Source organism: Anser brachyrhynchus (genome assembly GCF_964034855.1).
Source record: "Anser brachyrhynchus genome assembly, chromosome: 11".
Lineage (NCBI taxonomy): Eukaryota > Metazoa > Chordata > Aves > Anseriformes > Anatidae > Anser > Anser brachyrhynchus.
Genome location: NC_137706.1, coordinates 19,802,992 through 19,825,531, shown reverse-complemented (window position 1 = coordinate 19,825,531; position 22,540 = coordinate 19,802,992). Strand labels below are relative to the sequence as shown.

The 22,540-nt window shown below is 35.6% G+C and overlaps 1 protein-coding gene across 7 annotated transcripts in view; it reads left to right on the top strand.

Moving 5' to 3' along the window:
* DENND4A (DENN domain containing 4A) overlaps nt 1-22,540 on the top strand; it is a 52,586-nt gene that overhangs the window by 25,447 nt on the left and 4,599 nt on the right. For 6 of the 7 annotated variants that reach the window (XM_080551449.1, XM_080551452.1, XM_080551448.1 and 3 more), the window contains 21 exons: nt 504-679; nt 2,732-2,832; nt 4,763-4,981; nt 5,248-5,393; nt 10,362-10,495; nt 11,362-11,497; nt 12,199-12,405; nt 12,509-12,637; nt 12,909-13,053; nt 13,191-13,310; nt 14,178-14,318; nt 15,212-16,305; nt 17,231-17,441; nt 18,111-18,205; nt 18,697-18,872; nt 18,977-19,123; nt 19,578-19,788; nt 20,042-20,296; nt 20,794-20,911; nt 21,102-21,128; nt 21,629-21,791. In XM_080551449.1, coding sequence (XP_080407575.1) covers nt 504-679; nt 2,732-2,832; nt 4,763-4,981; nt 5,248-5,393; nt 10,362-10,495; nt 11,362-11,497; nt 12,199-12,405; nt 12,509-12,637; nt 12,909-13,053; nt 13,191-13,310; nt 14,178-14,318; nt 15,212-16,305; nt 17,231-17,441; nt 18,111-18,205; nt 18,697-18,872; nt 18,977-19,123; nt 19,578-19,788; nt 20,042-20,296; nt 20,794-20,911; nt 21,102-21,128; nt 21,629-21,791 — 4,151 coding nt within the window. The remainder of the gene's footprint in view (nt 1-503; nt 680-2,731; nt 2,833-4,762; nt 4,982-5,247; nt 5,394-10,361; nt 10,496-11,361; nt 11,498-12,198; nt 12,406-12,508; nt 12,638-12,908; nt 13,054-13,190; nt 13,311-14,177; nt 14,319-15,211; nt 16,306-17,230; nt 17,442-18,110; nt 18,206-18,696; nt 18,873-18,976; nt 19,124-19,577; nt 19,789-20,041; nt 20,297-20,793; nt 20,912-21,101; nt 21,129-21,628; nt 21,792-22,540) is intronic. The other variant, XM_080551454.1, reaches the window with a different exon arrangement.

Below are 22,540 nucleotides of genomic sequence, written 5' to 3'. Positions count from 1 at the left end.
AACTTAAAAATTAGAATAAAATTTAAGATCTTTAGCAACATAATCTCTAATGATGTTCCATGAAGACCCCAGAGAAAGGATAGCTACTGTTGGCTTTTTGTGTGTAAATATCATAGGTGATTATGTTTGGTCATCACAATGCACTGACCCCAAATTCAGCGATTTCCTGTTTTTTTTTTTTTTTTCCCAAGTAGTACTGAATTCTATCTTTTAGAAGAAAGGAAAATAATATGCATTTAACATTCTCAATCAGCATTGTTTCACTACCTGTACCATATGCAGTCTACTACACTGAAGAGCTCTGTTTCTATGGATTAAACAAACTGAAATTTAGAGAAATGAACCCACTTTATTAAATAAAATGCCTCTAGAATTACAGTAAAGTACTCTATTACCTGTCATGTCAAATGTTTTTGAAGTGGGGATTAGTCAAGTATGTTTTATAATTGAGTAGACTATTATACATGTTTAACCTATGTGTTTATCTCTGCTTGTTTTCAAAGATGATATTCCCCTTCCACTGGCCTTGCCCATATATTCCTCTCTGTCCCTTGGCACTGGCAGATGTATTAAGTGCGCCATGCCCGTTCATAGTGGGAATTGATTCAAGATACTTTGATCTCTATGACCCTCCACCAGATGTTAGCTGTGTTGACCTAGATACCAATACCATTTCTCAGTAAGTATTTATTAACAATTTGTCTTTCATGTTAACTTTATTTTACTCCCTCTTTTCAAAGGGAAACTTGCCTTTTTTTTTTGGTGGTGAAACTTGAGTGGCTTTGTTTGTTTGTTTGTTTTTAACCTCTGAAATTTCTAATATATAATCTTTTTTAAAATGAGGATGCTAGAAATAGCTAGTTCTTGTTCAGCATGGCAGAGCGGAGGCACGGTCTTCATGGAGCATTACTGCCTCTTACTCTATTACATTGAAATCTTACTGCACGCATTAGCACATTTCCTGGATTAACCATATTATGTTTCGTTTCATTGGTTCCCTAGAGGAGAATAATCATCTTAGTTTTTCCTGATTGGCTTTCTTAGTGTTAAAGAAATTCTAATGTCTTCAGATGGACATCTGCTTGAAAACTATATCAATGAAATTATAGTCCATATCAATATGAAGTATAGGAACTTGATACTGAGAATTAGAGATGTAAACTTTAATGAATTAGTCTTAATTAAGACTTAAAATAGTTCCATCATTAACAAATCAAAATAAATGTATTAGTATTTCTCCTTCAGATCTGTGTAGAGCCCAACATTTTTCTGTCATGCTAATTATCTATCATCTGAAATATTGGTAAGGGGTAGTAGTGCTCTATTAAAACCATTGGGAAATGGTATCAATAGCCAACATACAGAAACTATAAAAGCACAAGGAAGACAAAAGTAGCTTCTGTCCAGAATTTTTGCCCAAAGGCAAGACTGGAATGAAACCACAAACACAGATCATCTGTTTTGGCTTCTGAGGAGGTATTTCCATGTCAATATTGTTATGATACTCAAAACAAAGTATTATTTATTTTTGTGTGATGATGTGATACAGAAATAGTCTTTTCTACAGAAAAGAGGGGTAAGACTTCTAATTCAGAATTTAAAAAAATAATAATAATAATTTAGCCTGTATTTCAGAATTTACGCTTGCATTTCAGTAGAATGCTTAATATATTAAGTATACACCAAATGCAACTTCATTCTCAAAGTCTTTGGTTATGTTCTTTATTATCCTTTTGTTGGCAGCAGTCTTTCAGCATTATTATGCTGAACTAAAAACTTAAAACCTTTTTCTTTTAAACTTTCTTATTTATAGGCTCAACTTTGTTTCAGTAGTTCCATGTAGATTTAAAGAAGACTGTATACGTTAAGCATTTGTAAACAGGATTTACAGATTTTATGCTGATATCAAGCTTGTACAGTAGTTCTGCTCTGAAGCTTTTAGGAAGTCATTCAAACTAGGCTGCAGTAACTTTGTTTTGTTTAGTTTTTGGTTAAGAGGAAAACTTTTGTACATTTCCTCTGTTATTTGTCTAATTAGATATGTATTCATTAATGCAAATAGTTTCTTATTTCCAACTATTTCTGTTTCCATTTTACTTTTACCTGATTTTCTGTATGTTTTTTTAGGACACAATAGAATTAACTTGTTTTTACAGGAAAAAAGTGTCAAACGTGCTGACAGTTCTTCCAACTTTGACTGATAGGGTCTCGAGGCTTGCTGGTGCCCTCTGTTGACAAAAAAAAAATTGTAATTTTTTTCATTGTGATAACAATGTAGTTAAGTCTGTGTCTCTATGCGCTAAATGCAAAGCAGTTATATCAAGTTTATTTCAGGATATTATCAACGTTCTAGTCATTATCCTAGTATAAATAACTTCAATTTAGAACGTAGCATGTGTAGTGGTAGACTGTGTGATGGCAAGTGCTTAATTCTGTTAATCCATCCATCTTTCTTGAGTTCTATGTGGATCGATTTCAGTGCTAAACTGTGTCTCCATAATGATTATCCTGAAATAATAGGTGTTGGCTGAATGTCTGTAATCAAATCTCCATACAGTAAATCAAGTTTGGCTTTGTTTGTTGGTTTTCAGTCCTTCTCAGCACAGTTTCAATGGAGCAAATTGTGTATGCTCTCCTGTTACTATGGTGGGATAGAAAAATCTGGATACGAGCCTATATACGAACATATTTCCGGTGTATACTCATACTTCTTTTCCCTTTGTTTTTCCAGGACTGGAGATAAGAAAGCTATTGCCTGGAAGATCTTACCAAAGAAACCTTGCAAAAATCTGATGAACACTTTAAATAATTTATATCAGCAACTGGCAGAATGTGAGTGGGGAAGTAGAGAATGATTGACATCGGATATAGTGTGCCACAGTAACGGATAAATATAGCTAGTTAAATGTGTTCTTAAGTCACCCATTATACTAAACATAATTACAGAATAATGTTTTCATACAGAACAGCACAATTTGTGCTTTAAGTCCAAAGATTAGAACCCACGTGGGGGCTTTTGAGGTGGAGATTTGCATATACACAATGTGGAGCTCAATAGATACCACTTTGTATTGCTCTTATCCTTGTACCAAAAAAAAAGTCCTTATAAAAAAGGAATAATAAAGCAAAGAGTCGGTCAGGAGCTAATAATCTTCAGTTTTGTCATCAAAGCTGGCTCAAGTCTGCTGATATTTTGACAATTGAGGTAGCTTTGACAGTCAAGCTGATAGTACTTTTGTTCTGACTGTGTTGCTTTATTCATGTAAATAATTTTACACCATATATGTTTTCAAGCCTTTCCATTCAGGAAACAACCAAAAAGTTATTCTAGGCCTTTTGTTAGCTGCAAGTTTATTTCAAAAATACCTAAATATGATTGACTGAGGAGAAAAAGTACCTGAAACTTTAAGATGGGGGAAAAGATTGAAGTTTTAAGATGGAAGGTTTCTAGAAACACTGAGGTTTTAACTGTACAGCAGTATTCTGTTTCTATGTGGATGTTTCTAAGGAAAAGTTGGTTGTTGATAGAATCCTCAAATATTGCAGAACAATGTGTGTTGAACCTTCATCTAAATATCCAGAAAACTGGATAGGGATAACGTTAGTGAAATTATTTAAAACAAAACATTTGGAAAAATTAGCTGACCTCGAGTATATTTATGTGCTTGGGCATCATGGCTAAAAAGCTTTGTGAAGTGGGAAGGAACATGGCCAGCACTCTGACATACCCGTCTGCTTACAAGGTTCTTTCCATAGACGATAGTGAGAGTCTGTCGAGGAGCAATCATGCAAGGCAGTTGTAACATCATGTAGCTGTGGTGATTGCTGTCACCAGAATTTAGTTGTCCTGCATGAAATGTATAGAAACAGAAGTTTACTTACGTATGCTGCACAAAAAAGTGTATTACTGTTACGTGATGCAAACTTTCAATTGCTTCAAAACTTTGATGTATTTTATGAAGTCTTTCTAGAAAAAGATTAAAACCATATGTTTTCTGTAGTCTGTATTTTAAAAGTACTGATCATAAGTTCTTATTACAGGTTAAGCTACTTAAATGTGTTATCAAATTAAGGCTGCCTATATTTATATGATGTAGAAAGACAGTACTGAAACAATCTGTTTCTGGTTTTGAGATGTTATTAGAATGTTACCATAGTTTGTGTTTGTAGTGTTGAAGTCTTAGCTAGAGTTCTGATGGCTTTAGAAGATGTTGATAAAAGTATCTCCTTTAAGAGCAGAGGTTTTACTAGATAATTTACAAAAATGTCTGTTTTCTCTCTGCATCTTTCTATTGCATTACGTTATGTTTTGATGGCTCCAGTTTGCATTTGATTGGTGTTTTTTCTGTTTATATAAGTATTTAACATGCATAGTCTGCTTTTTGAGAACACTCCGAGATGAAAGACTCTGTAAAAGAATATATACATCCTATCTATGTCTTTGTCCTTAAAATATGCTTATTTAAGCAGCTCTTGTATAAATTTTCACATGTTTATATAAGCAGGTTTGAGTTTTTTTAAACTCTATCCATATTGGTTTCTTCTGTTGCTGTAGTAACTAACGTACTGAAAAGGTAAATTTATCTTGCTTTTAGTATTATCCAGACATTCATAATTTGTATAAGGTCAAGCTGAATCCATTGTTGCATATGAGTGACTTTAATAGCTTAGTAGTAAGTAAATCTAGTAGGATAAAGAAAATTTTTTCATCAATACTGAAGAAAATCAATGCAAAGCATTATAATGTTTTTGTTGTTCACAGTGCAGCAAAGACCAAGAGAAGATGCATTAATGGAACTAGCAATGAATGACTATGATTTTAATTCTGGGAAGAAATTACATCTGTTAGATTTGGAGATCCAGGAAGCATTTCTGTGTTTCATGGCCTCAATACTAAAAGGTTATAGGTCCTACCTGAGACCAATAACAGAGGCACCCTCTGAAACAGCTACAGATGCAAGTTCTCTCTTTGAACTACAAGGTAAAGAGCCATAAGTTTGTGTTTTATATATATATATATATATATATATATAACATTTGTTATTTCAGATTCTCTCGTACTCAAAGAATAAAAACGTTTGCAGTGTTAGTACTGTGAATGATGGTAGAAATTCAAGCGCAGAAGAAATTTCATAGTAGTGGCAGAGATTACAGAAAGTTTATTGCTCCTTAGTGTAAAATGTGGTGACTTCCGATGAGGACTTTTTTTTCTAGGCGTTCTTACACGCTTCTGATCTCGTTTTACAGGTTTCCTCAAAAGTAGAGATCGCTCACATCAGAAGTTCTATACATTGATGACCAAAACTCAGATGTTTATTCGCTTCATTGAAGAGTGTTCTTTTGTCAGTGATAAGGATGCAAGCCTTGCATTTTTTGATGACTGCGTAGATAAAGTAAGCAAGTCTTCATATGCATTGTGTTGTTTTTTTAACATCTCCAGTTGCTTATGTTATCTGATATACTACATGGCAGAATATATTTGAAGTATAAACTTATTTCAGCCTCTTCTTACTTCTTTTCTGTTTCCTACTATAGCCTTCCATTTTCCTTTTTTTTTAATTGGGCTTCATTTCAAACTCTTGAAAGTCTGAATACATTATGAGAACAAATCAGCACTGCTAACTTTCACATGTATGTTAGCTTTGAAATACTGGCCTGTAGCAAGAAGGGAAGTATTCTGACTGCAAAGTAGCAACTTGAAGATTCTTCATCAGAGAACTATATTCCTGAAATATAACAGAAAGCATTTATTTTTATAAATGTGTAATATTTTATGCAGCAGTTTAGGACTGAGGTTGATGAGCAGCACTGTAACTGATGTGAGATAGTCTCATATTTTAATTATTATGAATAGAGTGTTACTTTACTTTTTTTTCCTTTTCACAACATGTCGGCCAGTTCTTTCTAATAATAATTCTCCGGTTACTGTTAGAGAAGTCTTAGGATTGTACTGAAACAGAATAATTAAAACAAATCTTTCTCAATCATCCTTTCATTCATACTGCAGCTACTTGCTACCCTCAATTTCAAACCAGTTTGCTGATGTAAATACCTTAAATACAGTGCTTGTATTAATAGTCATCTTCTCTTAGATAAGTGTTTTCTAATGATATTACTGTCAAATATTGATGGATATGAAAGGTACGGATTTCTTAAATAGGCAAGATGCAGTATTGTGTCTCATACAAGCTTTGCATAAGCTGTTTGTTTTTTTTTTGAATGCTGTTAATCTACCATCATATTTTGTTGCACTAATGTAATACTTTGCTCGCTGTTGCTCTATCATTTGTAATGAGAAGGAGGGGTGATTGTTAAGGATTTGGTGGCAAGGAGTGTGAAAATGCAACATGATCACAATCAATGTTTTTCATGACATAAGTTTAGACCTTTTGCTTGATTGGTGCTCACAGTAGTAGATGGTAGAATGATTTCCCAAATCAGAGTGGATTGATTTTTTTTTTTCTTTTTTTAGTCTTCCATGGAAGTATCGCTCCAATTTTTAGAAATCCTATGTTATTTACAAGGAAAGTCCACATTAGTGTTGAGTACTGTGAGGAACTCATTCTCTACAAAGTATATTAACTTCTGAAAAATCATCATATTTCTGAAGAGGATCCACATAACTGTTTTGATCCTACTTGAAAATTCCTAAAAACATTACTTTTGTGTTCAGAAAAACAACCGAAACCTGCAGTCTTATTTCTCTGTTTGCTTCTACTATAACACAAAAGAAGTTGTAATGAATATTATAAGAAATTCTATACCTACTTGTCTTCTTACTGGCTACCTGTAACATTCTATTCTGGGACACTAATGTTTAAGTAATGCACATATTGTCTATGATTTCCTGTGAAGTAGGTCACCAGCTGTTTATTCCATAATACTGAAGACTATGTAAATTGCTATTTTGCAGAAAAGAAAGTGCAAAAGAGCTAAAATGAATTGACATTTGAAAAAAAATCTGAATTCAGTTAAGCTTAAGTTTGAGATGAATATAAAAGTATGCTATCATGATATTTAATGTTCTTTATAGCTTTTGCTAGTCTGAATATTTTATTAGTAGTGGTTCTCAAAAGTGTGCTTCAGTTTTACAGCATGAGTTTACAGGTATTTGTAGGTTGTAAACTGATTTAAATACAAATATTTATGTAATGTTCACTCTGATTATGCTAAAGTTCAGTTAAAAAGTCTACAGCATGTAGTGCGTGCTTTACTGTATGCCAGTTAGCGTTTAAAAAGGGAGATATCACAAATGGGAATATACACCAGTGACCAAATAGTCCTGGACAATATTTAGTCTTCGTTGTGTTGCAGGTTCTCTCTGACTAATGTTAAATAGGATTTTATTCAAAATGCAGTTACTACGTGAGTGTCAGATTCTATCTATCTGTTCTGTTTCCTTTTGTGGAATGGTTTATGAAGGCACTGAAATTGGTGTCCTAGCTAATGTTATTTTGCCTCGGAATTCAAACAGCTCTCCTCAAAGAGTAGTGTTTAGGCTGATGATGCCACTGGGAAGATTGCAACTAATCTGTCAGAGCTTTCACCTTTTCTTAAAGGTTAAGTAGGTGCTTGCACAGCTGAAGCTGAGGCTCATCTGTTCTAATGCCAGTCATTCTGCTAACTGATGCTGTTGACAGCTTCTTTCCAGTATGAAAATGCTCATGACAGCGCCATGAGAATAAACCTTACATAACACACTTGTAGTTCTCCAACTTGTATTTCTGGCAGTGATGATTTCTTTGTTTTGAGGGGACAACTACCTCTGTTCTCAGAGCTAATTGTGGGGAAATTGACACATTGGAAATACTGTGTGTAGGATTTGCCATGGTTTTAGAATTTGCTTGCAAAACTAGATTTTCATCGACATGAGGAATGCAGTTCCCATGTAAGATCTCATTGAACAATGGTATGTTCCCTTCATCTTCTCCTTCCTGTTTCTTTTTTTTTTTAATTTCTGGTACAGTGCTTACAGTAAAGAAAGTCAAGATATTAAAGTGTAACAAGGAGTGCTGTAGGAACTAGAGTTTTAGGCAGGATGTTTCATCTTGATGACCAGATATCAAACTTGAATGATTACATTTGAGTGAATATTTTGTTTTATATTAATGTCTTTCACTAGGTGAACCAGTATGTGAAGGGGTATACATGGAAGAGTGATGTCATGGATTGAATGATGATAGAACACTTTCTCATGGATAGTTACAAACCACCGGGTTGAGACAAATCTTATGTACCATGAAATTAGTTGTCCATAAAATATTACTTAAGGCCTGCCTCAAATCATTTACAAGAATATTTTAAGCTGAAGAATAATCTGTTCTACATGTTATTTTATCTTAGCAGACAAAATGGGTAATTAAGAATCCTTTCTGCTGGTGAGAGGCATTGGCTAATTGTCTCAAGTTTTCATTTTCCCATGAACTCAAAAATTACTTCAATTTGGAACATATTTAAGCTACTGACTTTATTGTATTTCACTGCTGAAACTTGTAGCTCTGGGGTTTTTTACATCCTTAGATTTCATTTATTTCTATGTTTCAAGAGCCATATGTTCTTGCTACTTGGCTGATTAGATTTGCTAATACTTTCCATTTATCTCATGCAGTAAAATGTGTAATTAAGAGCACCTCTTTTTATGTTTATCAAATTTTAAATGTTTAAGAATTCTACTGAAACTACTTGATATATTTCCACCTCTCTGGAGGGAGAGAACTGTAGATGATGTCATTTTTCACATGAATCTTCTGTTGCTAAACTTCTAAGGCATGAAGAACATACATCTTTGGGTTCCACTGCCTGCTTATTAGTTTCATTGAAGTAACGTACCATTTGGCTGTAATCTGATTTCCATTTAAACCATTTAAATAATGGCTATAAATGTAAACTGTGACGGTATTTGAACTGAACACAGGGACTGTCAGTATCTGAATTAAAAAAAAAAAAAGCATGTTCTGTGTGCTGGGAAGTAAATAGTTTTTGATAGTGCCAACTCTTTGAGATGGAGACGTCTCATCCCGCAAGCAGAAGCAGCACTTATGAGGTATTGGAGCAGACAGAATTGGTGACAGACGATCAGAGACAAAGCAATACAAATACCAGCACAAATATTAACTGAAGGCTTGCATATGGGATGTAATACACATTATATTAGCTCTGTTCTTAGTGGCTTCTGTAACATGAACAGTAGCAACAGGAAGCTTGTAGTACTTTAAGGACTCTAAATCTTTTTCTCAAAGGGAAGCAGTTCATAATTTCCCAGAGTCTTGTTTGGAGTGGCTGAATTTTGCTTTGGTTCTTTGGTTTTTTTCCTCACAAACGGAATAAAATGCCTTCGGTTAATTGTTGGACAGTTTTTTCTCCCTTGATCCTGCAGTTTGCTGCTTTGAAATTTGCCTGGAGCATGCTGCTGTTGATAAAGTAGGGGAATTAATTTGCAGAGAAAGCTACCTTTGAAAGGCTCCCCAGCCCTGTGGTTTACTAAGAACTCTTGACTGAAGGTAGCATTGCTGTGATCAACCTCTTGCCCTCAGCAACAGCCAGGCTAGCAGAGCAAAGACACACGGTCAAATTACCAATTACAAAGATGAAAACAAAACAAATGTGGACAAAACCTGTGCTTTCTGATAACATTGCAAGTTGCCTTTCTTAGCCATGAAGTGAATTGCTGTCCTAGCTATGAGAGAACAGGGCCACCTGATGTCTGCTCTATTTTCCTACATACAACTGAGTTGTCTGAAAGAGGAAAAAAGTCTTGAAGCTGTCCTTCACCTTTCAGATGAATTTTTCTTTTTAGAAAGGCCAAGCTACTTCTACCCCCTTTAGGTTAGGTGACTTTTTATTCCATTATTTCTTTGAAAGTGTGTGTATTTCTATAACCTCTGCAAGTTAGCATGATGTTAATGACTCTGCAAGTGGCTGAAATTTCTTGATAGTGTTGCCTATAGATTCTCCTTAGATTAGAAGATTGAATAGTTTGTTACTATTTGCATTGCTTAAAATGGGGGTGAAAGAAGGTCTCACTTTTCACATTTAAAAATAAGGTAAAAATTACTGCTGCAGTTGCAAACGTTTACAGAAATGTTCTTATGCAGAATGATCAGCCTCTTTGTACAACTGCTTACAATAATCACCTGAAAATCAGAGTGATTTCATTGAGTGTTGACTATTGGTTTGGTAAAGTTTACAAAAAAGATACAACACTTACTATTCTCATCATAATTTCACAAGGCATCCTTACGCTTAAAATACAGTCCTTTGATGCTGATACAGACTCAGCATTGCTTGACCATACGGCTGTAATGGCAGAAAATACCCTAACACTAGGAAACACTAGTAAATACTTCTTTTAATTTCTCTAGGTAGATATGGACAAAACTGGGGAAACGCGGCTTATAGAGCTGGATGAGTCGTACAAGAGTGAGCATACAGTTTTCATAACACCACCTGAGATCCCTCATCTGCCAAATGGTGAAGAGCACCCTCTACAATACAGGTGACTTAAAAACACAGTAGGATACTAGCCAAAATTGTAACAGCGGCACTTCTGTTGTTAGTTTCTATATTCTTGTAATAGCCATGAAGTACAGATTTTTTCCTGTTGCTTTTTATTCTGCTGAAGTAAAAAATGTGTAAATGAAATGCCTAGTATGCCAGCTCTTTGGAAGTTTTAATGATTTTGTGCATGTACACGTGCATGTCTGTGTGTACACAGAAGCAGTAATACCTAATGAAGATGACTGTATGTTCACATTACATTGTGCTAGCTGTTGACATTTTTTAAAGTTAAAAGTAAAATTAATAGACTCAGCCTGTTGGCCTGCTGCAACTACTGATAATCATACAATCTGAAGATACTATTTTGAAAGAGTACATTGCAGAGAATCACTGAAAAATTGGTGTTACTAATTTAGTAATTGTGTCAAATGAGTTTGTTGGTTTCTTCATTAATTCACAGAAGCATTTTTAAATCTAATCTTTTAGATAGTTATTGTTTATATTGATTTTTATAAGCCTCTGTGATATGATGCTTGCTGGGGACCAAGACAGATTTTCGCATTAACTGGAATCAATACATACTAATACACTTGACACATTAATTAAAGGAAATGTTATTAAAGCAAATGTTGCTTACACTGAAATAACATGTTGAGAGACTGTTTTTGTGCAGACCTATGCTCATGAAATCATGCAGATGGTTTATTAAACCTCTTTGTCAATGGTGTCTTTTGAGGTTTTACTCCTGTATTTTCTGTTTCCTGTGTAGCTTCTAGAGCAACTGTGTAACTTTGTTTGCTGTTCTATAGTGTGTTTACTTTGGAACCGCATTGCGGGAGTTAAGTGACACATTTCTTTTTACAGCTATAATGGGTTTCCAGTATTAAAACTAGATCTGTTTGAACGACCTGAAGGATTTCTTACAACACCTAGTAACAAACTGTCCTCAAAAACCAGTAGTCCCAACAGCCCATCACCGATGTTCAGAAGAACTAAGCAGGTACTTGCAGGTATCCTTATAGTGTGAGCTACTTTGGAAAATAGCAGCTTGCTGCATTCATTTTCTGTTCAGCTGTAAAGACTGACATTGGAGAGGCTGCAGCCTAATGATTCTTTGCTGATGTGGAGAATGTAGGATAGCAATGCTAATTTTTCTTTGAATGTTTACTTGTACTTATTGGTTTTGCTTATAATGTATTGTACAGGGTTCCTAAGCACAGATGATCACTTGCTGTGCTGTCTCCACTCCTTCAGTGTTCTTCATCCTGTTCTCCATGAGCATAAAGGCCAAGTTGGATGGGGCTTTGAGTGATGGAAGGTGTCACTGCCAATGGCAGGGGGTTTGGAACTAGACGTTCATTGAAGTCCCTTCCAACCCAAACTATTCTGTGATAAACTGCTGGGCTTCCACATCCACTTCTTGTGTTTTTTCTCTACCTGAGGTTTCAAGACAGGCTCTAACCTGCTCGTATGTTACAAAAAATAGGTACACAGAATAATAAGATCATGTTTCTTGAAACTTAGGGTGGGAGTACTGCACAGCAACTGTATTGCTATCCCACAGTTTGCTTTCATTTTCTTATGAACAACATATTCAATAATGTAGTTCCTGTAGATAAAATGATGCATGTTTGGTTTTAACATGTAGATTTGTGTAATGTCTGTGTAAATACACAAATAATGTTTTTTGATTCTTTACAGGAAATTAAATCTGCACATAAAATTGCTAAGAAGTACTCATCTATACCACAGATGTGGTCCAAATGTTTGTTACGTCACTGCTATGGTCTTTGGTTTATCTGCCTTCCTGCATATGTGAAAGTGTGCCATTCAAAAGTTCGGGCTCTGAGAACTGCATATGATGTCCTACAAAAAATGCATACGAAAAAAATAGATCCGCCTGATGAGGTAAAATAAGCCAGCCCCAGAACTTCAGGAATAGCCCACAGTTTTAATGAATGGAGTATGTATTTGACTGTAGAAGGACGATACTAAATGTGTGTATTTTCAGGTGTGCTACCGAGTACTTATGCAGCTGTGTGGACAGTATGGTCAGCCTGTGCTAGCAGTGAGAGTACTTTTTGAAATGCAGAAGGCTGGCGTTGACCCTAATGCCATTACTTATGGCTATTACAATAAGGTAAGTATTTTCAAAGGGTGCGTGTGTGTGTGTGAGCATTTTTATGTAGGCAAATAGAAGCAATCAAAATAAGCTTCAGCTGAGATGTAATTCTATAATTTCAAGTAATCAGAAGAAATTCAAGACAGAATAATTATGTTGTCTTCACCTTTGTAGGTTTAGAAGTCTACTTTTATAACTGCCAATGTAGCCCAGTTTGAAATGAAGTTAATGATTCACACCTGACTGTTCCTTTGGATGACTTTATTTGACTTTGATATTTCCAAAATAGGCCGTTTTAGAAAGTACATGGCCTTCAAGCAATCGAGGTGGTTATTTCCTATGGATGAAGATAAGAAACGTTGTTTTAGGAATAGCACAGTTCAAAAGAGCATTGAAAAAACTGCCAGCAAGCACATCACATACGGCCCTTCCTGGTAGAGTGTTCAAGTACTTTTCTTTATCTCAACGCTGATAAGAAATTATTTCAAATAGCTTTCTGTTGTATATTTCAAATAGCTTTCTATTAAATAACATAATCATCTTTATTCTATTTTTCCCCTTTTTATGATAGGGGGACTTTCAGACTTTAGCAACAACACATCATTCAAAGAAGAAATCAGGCAAGGGAAAACTTGTCTTCAAGATATACAAGAACAAAAAGAAGACAAGAGAGAGAGTGACTCCAGTTCTTGTATGTATCTTGTGAATATAGATATCTAGTTCACTGTGGATATATGGGGATTTCAGCAGAGCTACGTGGGGTAGTTGACTGTTTTACAATGAATGTATGTGATAATACCAGTTTATGCTCATGCCCAAAGTTCTTTTTTCTAAGTGTAACTAACTTAGATTTTAAAATTGCAGTTTTTTCCCTCCTCAGTTTCAATAAGTTGTGATAATAGAAAAGACTAATGATAATTACAGCATAATGGTTTTGTCTTTAAAAAAAAAAAAATTTAAAATTGCTTTAAAGGCCTAATCAACCGGAAGGCCTCTTCTACCAGGCTGTTTTCTTCCTAAATCCCATACGAGGAGAATGACTGAGTATTTGCAAGTCTGTGAGATCAGGTCTAAATTACTCATCTCCCTGGAATTGCTCTAAAGCAAGGAGATCAAAATGAGAAGGGCTTTGAATTTGCTGTGGACTTTCTTCAGGTTTCTGCTCATGATTTCCTTAACTGCAGTTGGGAAGCATAAACTTTGTGAAAATGTGTAGCAATCGGATTTAAAGTAGTCATACATTTGTACTATACAGTTCCCCATACACACTCATTGAAAATACTCTTCGTAATAAAAGTTGTCCTTGTAATACAATTATTTTATTTCTTTCAGTATATTTTCCCTACAACTGTTGCAAACGTCATGTTGGCAATGAAATATCCATAGATCAGTTCTAGCTTGAAAATCTTTGCACAACTAAATATTGACCTATGTATTGTGGGATATATGCAACAAGCTGTCATTTAGTCCTGCTTGAAATGTCTAATAGGTAATGAAAACTCGTTTTAAATTAAGTTGCTTTGATTCTAAATAACTGTCTGTCCTTTTCTGCACACAGTGTCTGAAGTGGAGAGTGCAAAAGGGAGTGGTGACTGTCTACCTAAACTAAATTATCATAACTCAAGTAGTGCCAAAGCTGCTTCTAGCATAGTGCGGCTCAATGGTACTGTTGACAATACAACAGCAGAAGCTAGCACTGGTACGTGGAAAAGAAAATAAATTTGGATTCTTCTGTAGGTTTGTCTATATGTATTTCATTTTCAGTAAGACCTCTATGTAGCATGTCTTGAGGTCTTCTGTCCACATAACTTGCAATATTTTATGGGTGTAACAGCAATGGCCAATAATATTTGTGTGGGTGAGTTTAGGTTAGAGGCTGCATATGCTATTTCAAGATATCTAAATAGTCTGCATTTCCAGATTTATTTCTCTCGTTTTTTGCAATATTTTACGTCTGCTTACAAAATCCTGAGTCTTCTGTTTTGTTCTTATAAACTCCAGCAGCTCGTAATTCTTTCAGGGTGGAGAAGAGGCTTCTGTGCAGTAGTTAAAAGAAACTTTTAATTACTTTCACGAGTAACAAGTGATGTCAAATCTTGCTATTAGAATACTGATATCTGGGCTTGAAATACTGTAATGTTGTCCTTTAAATTCTGTGTCCTTATGCCCTGACAAAACAATAGAAATTTCTATGACAAGAGCTCCTGTTGTAGGCTCTTTGTAATACATCGGGTTAGCAAGTGTTGCTTTTTTGCTATTTCCGAGATATCTTTGCTATCCCTAGCTTTCAAACCTCTTAATAATGGAGTACTTCTCCAAAAGAGCTGTATTGACTCCCTTTTAAATGCGTTTTATCATTTGACCATTTGATGGGTAAGTAATGCAGAGGTTAGTTTTTTAAGCTTAGTTTTTTTTAAAAAGCTATGACCATGGTCATCTCAACTTTTTGATCACTAGTACAATACATAGCGAATTTCACCTCTTAGTATTGTAATCTGTTTGAAAGATGAAGCAAACTTGCATTCTTTTATAATTTTGTTTACTTCTTGCTATGCAAGAAAACTAAAGTACCTTATTACATCTGTTTTCCAGAGAGTTCTGCAGGATTGCTGTTTACATCATCTTTTGAGGATGCCAATGAAGCAGAAGTTATAAAAAGTAAATCCTTAAGAAAGAGACATAAAAGCGCGGTAGAACCTGACTTGAGGGAGATACGATGGGAAAGCAGGAACCGCAATCTGAGTGGAGATGGCTTAGTGGGACTCATGATCAATAGAATAAATCAGGAAGCAAACCCTGGAGAAATAGTTGAAAAACTAGGAGCTGATGCCAAAATCCTATCTAGTGCATTACAGAAAAGCATAAGGCCAAAAACTCTTAATATCAGAACTTCCTCTTTAGGATCTAAGAGAGAAAGTCTGGAGAAAGAATCTAGTGATGAAGATGCAGCTTTTGATTGCAGTTTCACAGATAAAACAGAGTCTCCAGTTATCTTTGATTTGGAAGACTTGGATGCTGAACCTGAAACATCTACAACAGTGAAGTCCTCCAGTGAAAAACCTAAAAGGCTGCAACGAAAGAGCAGCTTTCCAGTAAAGCCAGTTGAAAAGACAGATGTTGAGACTGGATTTGATCCACTGTCCCTGCTAGTTGCTGAGACAGAACAGCAGAAAGAGGATGAGGAAGAGGATGATGATAGAAGTGTTTCAACCCCATCTGCAAGGCGAGATTTAGCTGAAGAAATAGTCATGTATATGAACAACATGAGCAGTCCTTTGTCAAGTCGCGCCCCAAGCATTGAATTGCAAAAACCCTTTGATGATAGAAGTGCTAATAAAAAGAGCCCAACAGTCATCCACCCTTGTAGGAGGTCCAGCCTTCCCCCAAACTCCCCAAGGCCTTCCAGTCTTACCAAATCCAAGAGTTATCACATGAAAACTGAAGAAAAGCCGAGAGATAGGCTTTGGTCCTCACCAGCATATTCCCCAAACAGTCCAGCAAAGGAACATCCACAGGAAGCAACTAGTGCATTAACACTCGTGTCTTCACCATCATTCAACCTGGATACACTGTTAACACCTAAATTTGATGTTCTAAAAAGCAGCATGTTTTCTGCTGGAAAAGGGGTTGCAGAGAAGGCTAGCAAGTGGTACTCGAAATTTACAATGTATGCTGCATCCTCAAAGGTAATTTTTTGTCATTATTCCTTGTTTTAGGTACTGTGGAAAACAAAATTTTTTACAAAGTTTTTTCCTTTATTTATATTTAATCACTGTCTCCTATGTGGTGAATCCCCAGTTTGAATGACATGCATGCTGGTAAACAATTTAAATTGTTGTAATCATGTTTGAATTGCTAGGGCCTTAATTTTATTGTCCTGAATGAAACAGTGATTCTATAGAAAGCATCAATGGATTCTCTTTAAAGTAGTTGCATATTGTAGAAGTTTTGGCCTTGCATGGGTTTAGAGTATATTTAACGGAAGAACGTAAGTATGCTGTAGTGTGTTGTCAGGATGGAGAAGGCTGTGTTCTGTCTTCTTTTTGTCAGGATCCTTACTTAACTAAATAAAAAGTATTAAAATGAACAATAAAGTTTAAGCCTTTACAGCTTTTGTGAGAGAAGGGAAAAGCGCTGAGGTCATTTGGTTAGAATGTTTTTTCCTGTGATCAGCTCAAACCAAAACTCATTTATTCCTAAACCTTGAGAATGAAAACAGATGCAGTTTGCTGTTGGTGTTACCACCATATGGTCTTGATGTGGTTAAAACCAACTGAAGAATAATTAAAGAGTCAATGATGTCTTGTCTATTCTATATGCATTCCTACAACTGCTCTGATAGCAATCAGGAAAAAGTTGTAGGGTTAAAATCTTTGTCTTCTAACCGAAAGATATAAATGAAAAATCTTTACAAAAAGAACCCTTATGTAGCTATTTAGGTGAATGAAACTCACGTTGTTTCATGTTGGTTCTGCATACAGGTCTGAGCTGGGTGACTTTCCAAGGAGGTAAATTCATGCCTTGAATTTACTGACACAAAGAAAGTTGCCTCTTATTTTCAGAAATATTTTTGTTTTCCTTTTCTCAGTGGAATTTGCTTTCTTGTCTCAGGATCAAAATTCAGACCGAGCAAGTGTTTCATCTCTTGGAGCTCTAGATTCAGAATCTACTTCGTTAACTGATGAAGATGTCTGCAATGACTTTGAAAGTGCTTCTCCTCAGGAGAATACCACGTCAGAAATTAAGGGAATTGGCCTAAGCAGGACAAGCCTAGAAAGCTCAGCTTCCCACGATGGCTCATCAAAGCAATTTGACCAGTGTGGTAAGAGACAGCTTTCGTGTTGCATTCATTGATCTGAACAAAATGTTTATATTTTTAGAAGTTCTTTCGTAATTCTTGGGTTGGGATCATCTTCGACAATAATCCTTTATGTGGGGGGAAAAACGCTTTTTTTTTTTTCCTTTTCCTACTTGCAAACTCTTATTCATGCAGATAGATCCGTACCTATGGACATTTTTATTGTAGAAACCTGTTTTGGGTGTTATTTCTTGTGGAATAGCTTGCAGAGTAATCCTTGAGTAATCCTGTGCCTAAATAAGTTTCTGGGTGAGGCGCTTTGGGCCCTTCAGTATTCACCTAATGTTTTCTGGAAGTTGCCATTCCTTACTTTTTGTCCGGACAGAAAGTGTGGATACGAATTACTTGATCTGTAAAAGTTGTTTCCAAGCTGCCAACCGTTGGAAAAGAAGAAAACTGGACATATGGAAATTCTGTGTTGGTAGATTGCATTTTCACTGGTGTTGGTGCTGGGCAGATGGCAGCCTCACACTCCAGCTTTGCAATTCTTTCTCTCTGAAGTGTATCTGATTTGCTGCATCTTCCATCACACATTTTTTAACTGCAGAACTGTTTGACCAGAAACACAGTTTACTGTAATTACATATCCTGGATAATTAATACTTTGGTTTCCTTTTTTTTTTTTGTTAATAGGTTCTCTTTCCAAGTTTCCTTTACCTGACAAATCTGAACTGATATCTTCTTGCAGTACCAGTAGTACCAGTGTGTTTCAGAACTACGCTATGGAGGTACAGGATGATTTACTGATATTTAATTGATACACTAAAAGCTTATGTCTCGAAATGTGAAATCTACATCTCAATTTAAAGTTCAAGGTCAAAACTAACCCACTGGAAGATAAGTATTTCTGTAACACAGTAGTTTTTGGTGTATTTCATGAGCATAGGTACTGATGCCAGTCTATTTGTTACAAATAAGCCAAGACCTTCCAAATTTATTTTTGCATTTAATACGTTTTTCACACAGTGTTCATTCCAGTCATTTTCCATATATGCCTGCTATTACAACTTGAATTTAAGATTTAATTAATTATTTTGGATTTAACTGTTCCAACCTAAGCAATAAAATGAACATGTGGCCAAACTTGTATATAGGTGGTGAGCAATATTCATCTAAGGGCAAAGATTTTTTTTGCCTGTAGTTGTGTTTAAGTGCTTTGTAAAAGAAAAGTAATTTTGAGAATGTGTAATGGTGGAATTCTGTTATCTGTTGTTTGCAGGTCCTTATCTCAAGCTGTTCGCGATGCCGAACTTGTGATTGTTTGGTTCACGATGAAGAAATTATGGCAGGTTGGACAGCAGATGATTCAAATCTCAATACTACATGTCCTTTCTGTGGCAATTTATTTCTGCCTTTTTTAAGCATAGAAATCAGAGATCTTCGGCGACCTGGAAGGTAATAACGCATTATTTGAATTTTCCTCAGTTTTGAATATTCATTTTTATGATGTTTTTTGTAGTTTTTATAAAGATAATGTTAAGCTTTTGTTTTCCACGCAGGTATTTTCTGAAGTCCAGCCCATCTACAGAAAACATTCAGTTGCCATCGCTTTCTTTAAATCAAAGTGGGAAGTTCTGTAACACGGCAGCTACTGTTGGCCTTGCTACATCTCTAATGTCTGTTCAAGAGGATTTAAATTCAGATAGGTAAACATGCATATTCTGGTTTTATTTACATAGAAATTACTTTATTCTTTGTGGATGTGCACTTATTCCTTATTAAATTTCATAAGATGCTTAGATTCTCTGAAGAGAAATTGATTTAAGAGAGGATCTCCTTACTGCCTCTTCCTTACCTCTAAATTGGCCGCATCGTGCTCTTTCAACGTGGTGTTCAGCTTCATCCATGGTACAAAAATTCATATAGACACCTGTAATTCTGCAAGGTTTGTGAACTCTTTTAGGATGTTTGTGTCCATTACCAGTGCAAGGGGGGATAAAACTTTCTCTGTAGCATGAGTGTGGCGGCTGACAAGGTAGAATTTGTGGTGTCAGGTCCGTTCCATGGGACTTCTAGTTTGTTTCTGCCTGTACGTGTACAAGTTTGAGCACTCAGAGAAAAACGAACTGCTGACATTCTTAACTTTTTATTTTCCCCTAGCAAATCTAAGCAACATGACAGTATTTGTGCCAGAAGTATCCAGATCCCCTCAGGAAGAAGACAAAATGTCTCTGGGTCAGAATGTACAAGTCACCCTGTAGCAAGGAGCATCAGTACTTTCGGTCCATTGGAAGAGGACGAGAAGGAAAACCAGAAGATCAGCCATATCATTCCTACTGGTAGCCTGCCTGCTACTTTGCAAGGACCAACAGTGTGTAGTTTTTCTACCTTAAATGTCACTGTTTCAAGCGTGCAGTAGATTCAAAAAAATGTGAAAACATTAATTAGGAAAACAGAATTAACTACCCAGAGTTACCAGAAATAGTAGATTGTATTACTTATACTAAGATTTGTTGCTTTTAGATGTTGGTATCTCCCATAGGAAGCAAAAGCATTCGTAAGATATTATAAAGATAGTCAAATTCCAATTAAGAGCACTTTTTTCTGTTTTTTTTTTATCATAGGATTCCTTGGGCCTAGAATGGCGCTTACCTAGTCCTGATCCTATAACGGTACCTTACCTCAGTCCTCTAGTGGTATGGAAAGAGCTTGAGAGCTTACTCGAAAATGAAGGAGATCATGCAATAACAGTGGCGGACTTTGTAGATCACCATCCTATTGTGTTCTGGAATTTGGTGTGGTATTTCAGACGCTTGGACTTGCCTAGCAACTTACCAGGATTAATTCTTTCTTCTGAGCACTGTAATAAAAACTCAAAGGTATGGAATCAGATAAGAAATCATTAGTTATTTTAATAACTCTCAGGAATGTGTCATACAATATATTGGGCCCGGTCCTGAACTGATAAAGAATGTGTCAACTGCAGGGAAATAGCATAAATCCAGAATTTGGGCTCAGCAGTACTTGTGTGGGGTAAGTGTTTAGCTCTTACTAGTCACACTGTGGTTTGTATCTTCAGTTACAAAGACACCACGTTTCTGATTGGTTTTATTGTGGCTTGATGGCAAGTTGAGCAGTAGGAGGAGGAGAAGGAGGTTATGATTTTAGAAGTGTAGGAGGATGCACAAAATACTTGCTACATGTCACTGACATTCTGTTCAGTTTTGGCTTTCTCTGTAAACAACCTGGTTTTACAGCAGTTGAACATTAAAAGCTTTTTGCCATGAGACCTGTAGATTTGAAGATATATTTTAAATATGAAAGTTTTCGTTACTTTGTAATAAAATACCTTTTATGTATGCATTCTCCTGTTCAGATTCCACGAAACTGTATGTCAGAGGACAGTAAATATGTTCTTATTCAGATGCTATGGGACAATATGAAATTGCATCAGGATCCAAGGCAGCCTCTGTATATTTTGTGGAATGCTCAGAGTAAGCTTTGTTTCTTGTGGTTTCTTTTTTTTTGGTGCAGTTTTTATTGTTGTTTTAGGTTGTTTTTTGTGTTAGAATAACTTTCGTTTTGAGCAACTGAAGAATGTGTTTTGAAAAAAAGATTCTTTTTGTTGATAGATCACACAAGATACATGACTGACTTTTGATCGTACTGCTTTTTGTCTTGCAGGTCAAAATCGCACTCTTTTGTTTGAGAGTGAGTGTTAAGTTTGGTGTTGCTATTGTGACATGTTTTGGGAGGGAGGGTGGCTGTATGCTTAGCAGTAAAGTGCTTGAACAAATTTTGTTTTCCAGCATATCTGTTTCAAATCATTGACCAGTATTTCCAATGGCTTTTTCATCATTGTGAAGGGGCAAATAACAGGGAATATGTTTGTGATACACCGAACTTACATTGACAGTTTATCCACTTAGCTTGTTTTCTTATTTTTGGAGTTTGCTTACTGAGGGTTTTGTTGCCACTGTTAGATCATATGCCTGGAAATACGCCTCATGACCCATTACAGCTGTTGAGTGTTCTCCTATATGCTTTTTGTTTCTTTCCATTGATATTATTTTGGTTGGACGCTTGTTGTTCTTTGTTCACTACATACATGCCATTTTTCACAGGTCTGTAGCATCCCACTTTTTTTAACAACTTTTTACTTGTTACACAAAGAATATATTTATTCTTACAGCTTTTCTAATGTTTTTCAGCCCAGAAGTACCCAATGGTCCATTTATTGCAAAAAGATGATGATTCTTTCAATCAGGAAATCCTGAAAAGTATGGTGAAAAGTATTAAGATGAATGATGTGTACGGACCAATGAGCCAAATATTGGAGAGACTGAACAAATGGCCACATGTTAAAAGACAGAGGTAAGAATACAAACATGCCAATCTAGAGCAAGCTTGAACAGCAATAAGGCTGTTGTAATATGAACAATATTTTTATAGTGTTTTTTAACAGAAAGATTGCGTTTTCCAGCAGCATTCTTAAGCTTACCACTCAGTCTGGTAAGTATTTTTATTATTTTTTTCCTCTTCATGCTACAGCCACCTCTGAATGATGGCAAATCAAGTACAGAGTGTGTATATGTGTATTTTGTTACTAAATATAACATACTTACAGATTATAATATAAACTTAAAAAACAAAAGCAAGAAAAAACCCACATCCCTTATTCCTAGTGTGTATTTGGGGAGTAAGAGGTGTTAAGTTTGCAGTAACAAAAAAGAAGGGGAGCTAAGAAGAGAGGCTAAGTCTTGTATTATTTAGCAAATTATTTTCATTAGCAGTGGAATTAGTGAGAATTATTTTTATATGAATGTCTTTCCTGCCTGGATTTAATTTTTACTTATTGTAGGATACATAGCAGCCTTTTCAACAGCTGGAGCTTTGCGAAGGTGCTTATTTGGTTATATGCCCTCTTCATGATAATGCAGAAATGCAGGAAAGCAGACTCCTTACCTGTTTGTCACATTTGGTGGAATTTCTACACAGATAAGCTACTTGTTGGCCTAGGGGAGAGAATGCAGTCACATAGCTTCGTTCTTTTATGAAACCAGGATAAGAATTGTCAAATATGTATATATAAAAAAAAATACATGTATATATGTGTGTGTATA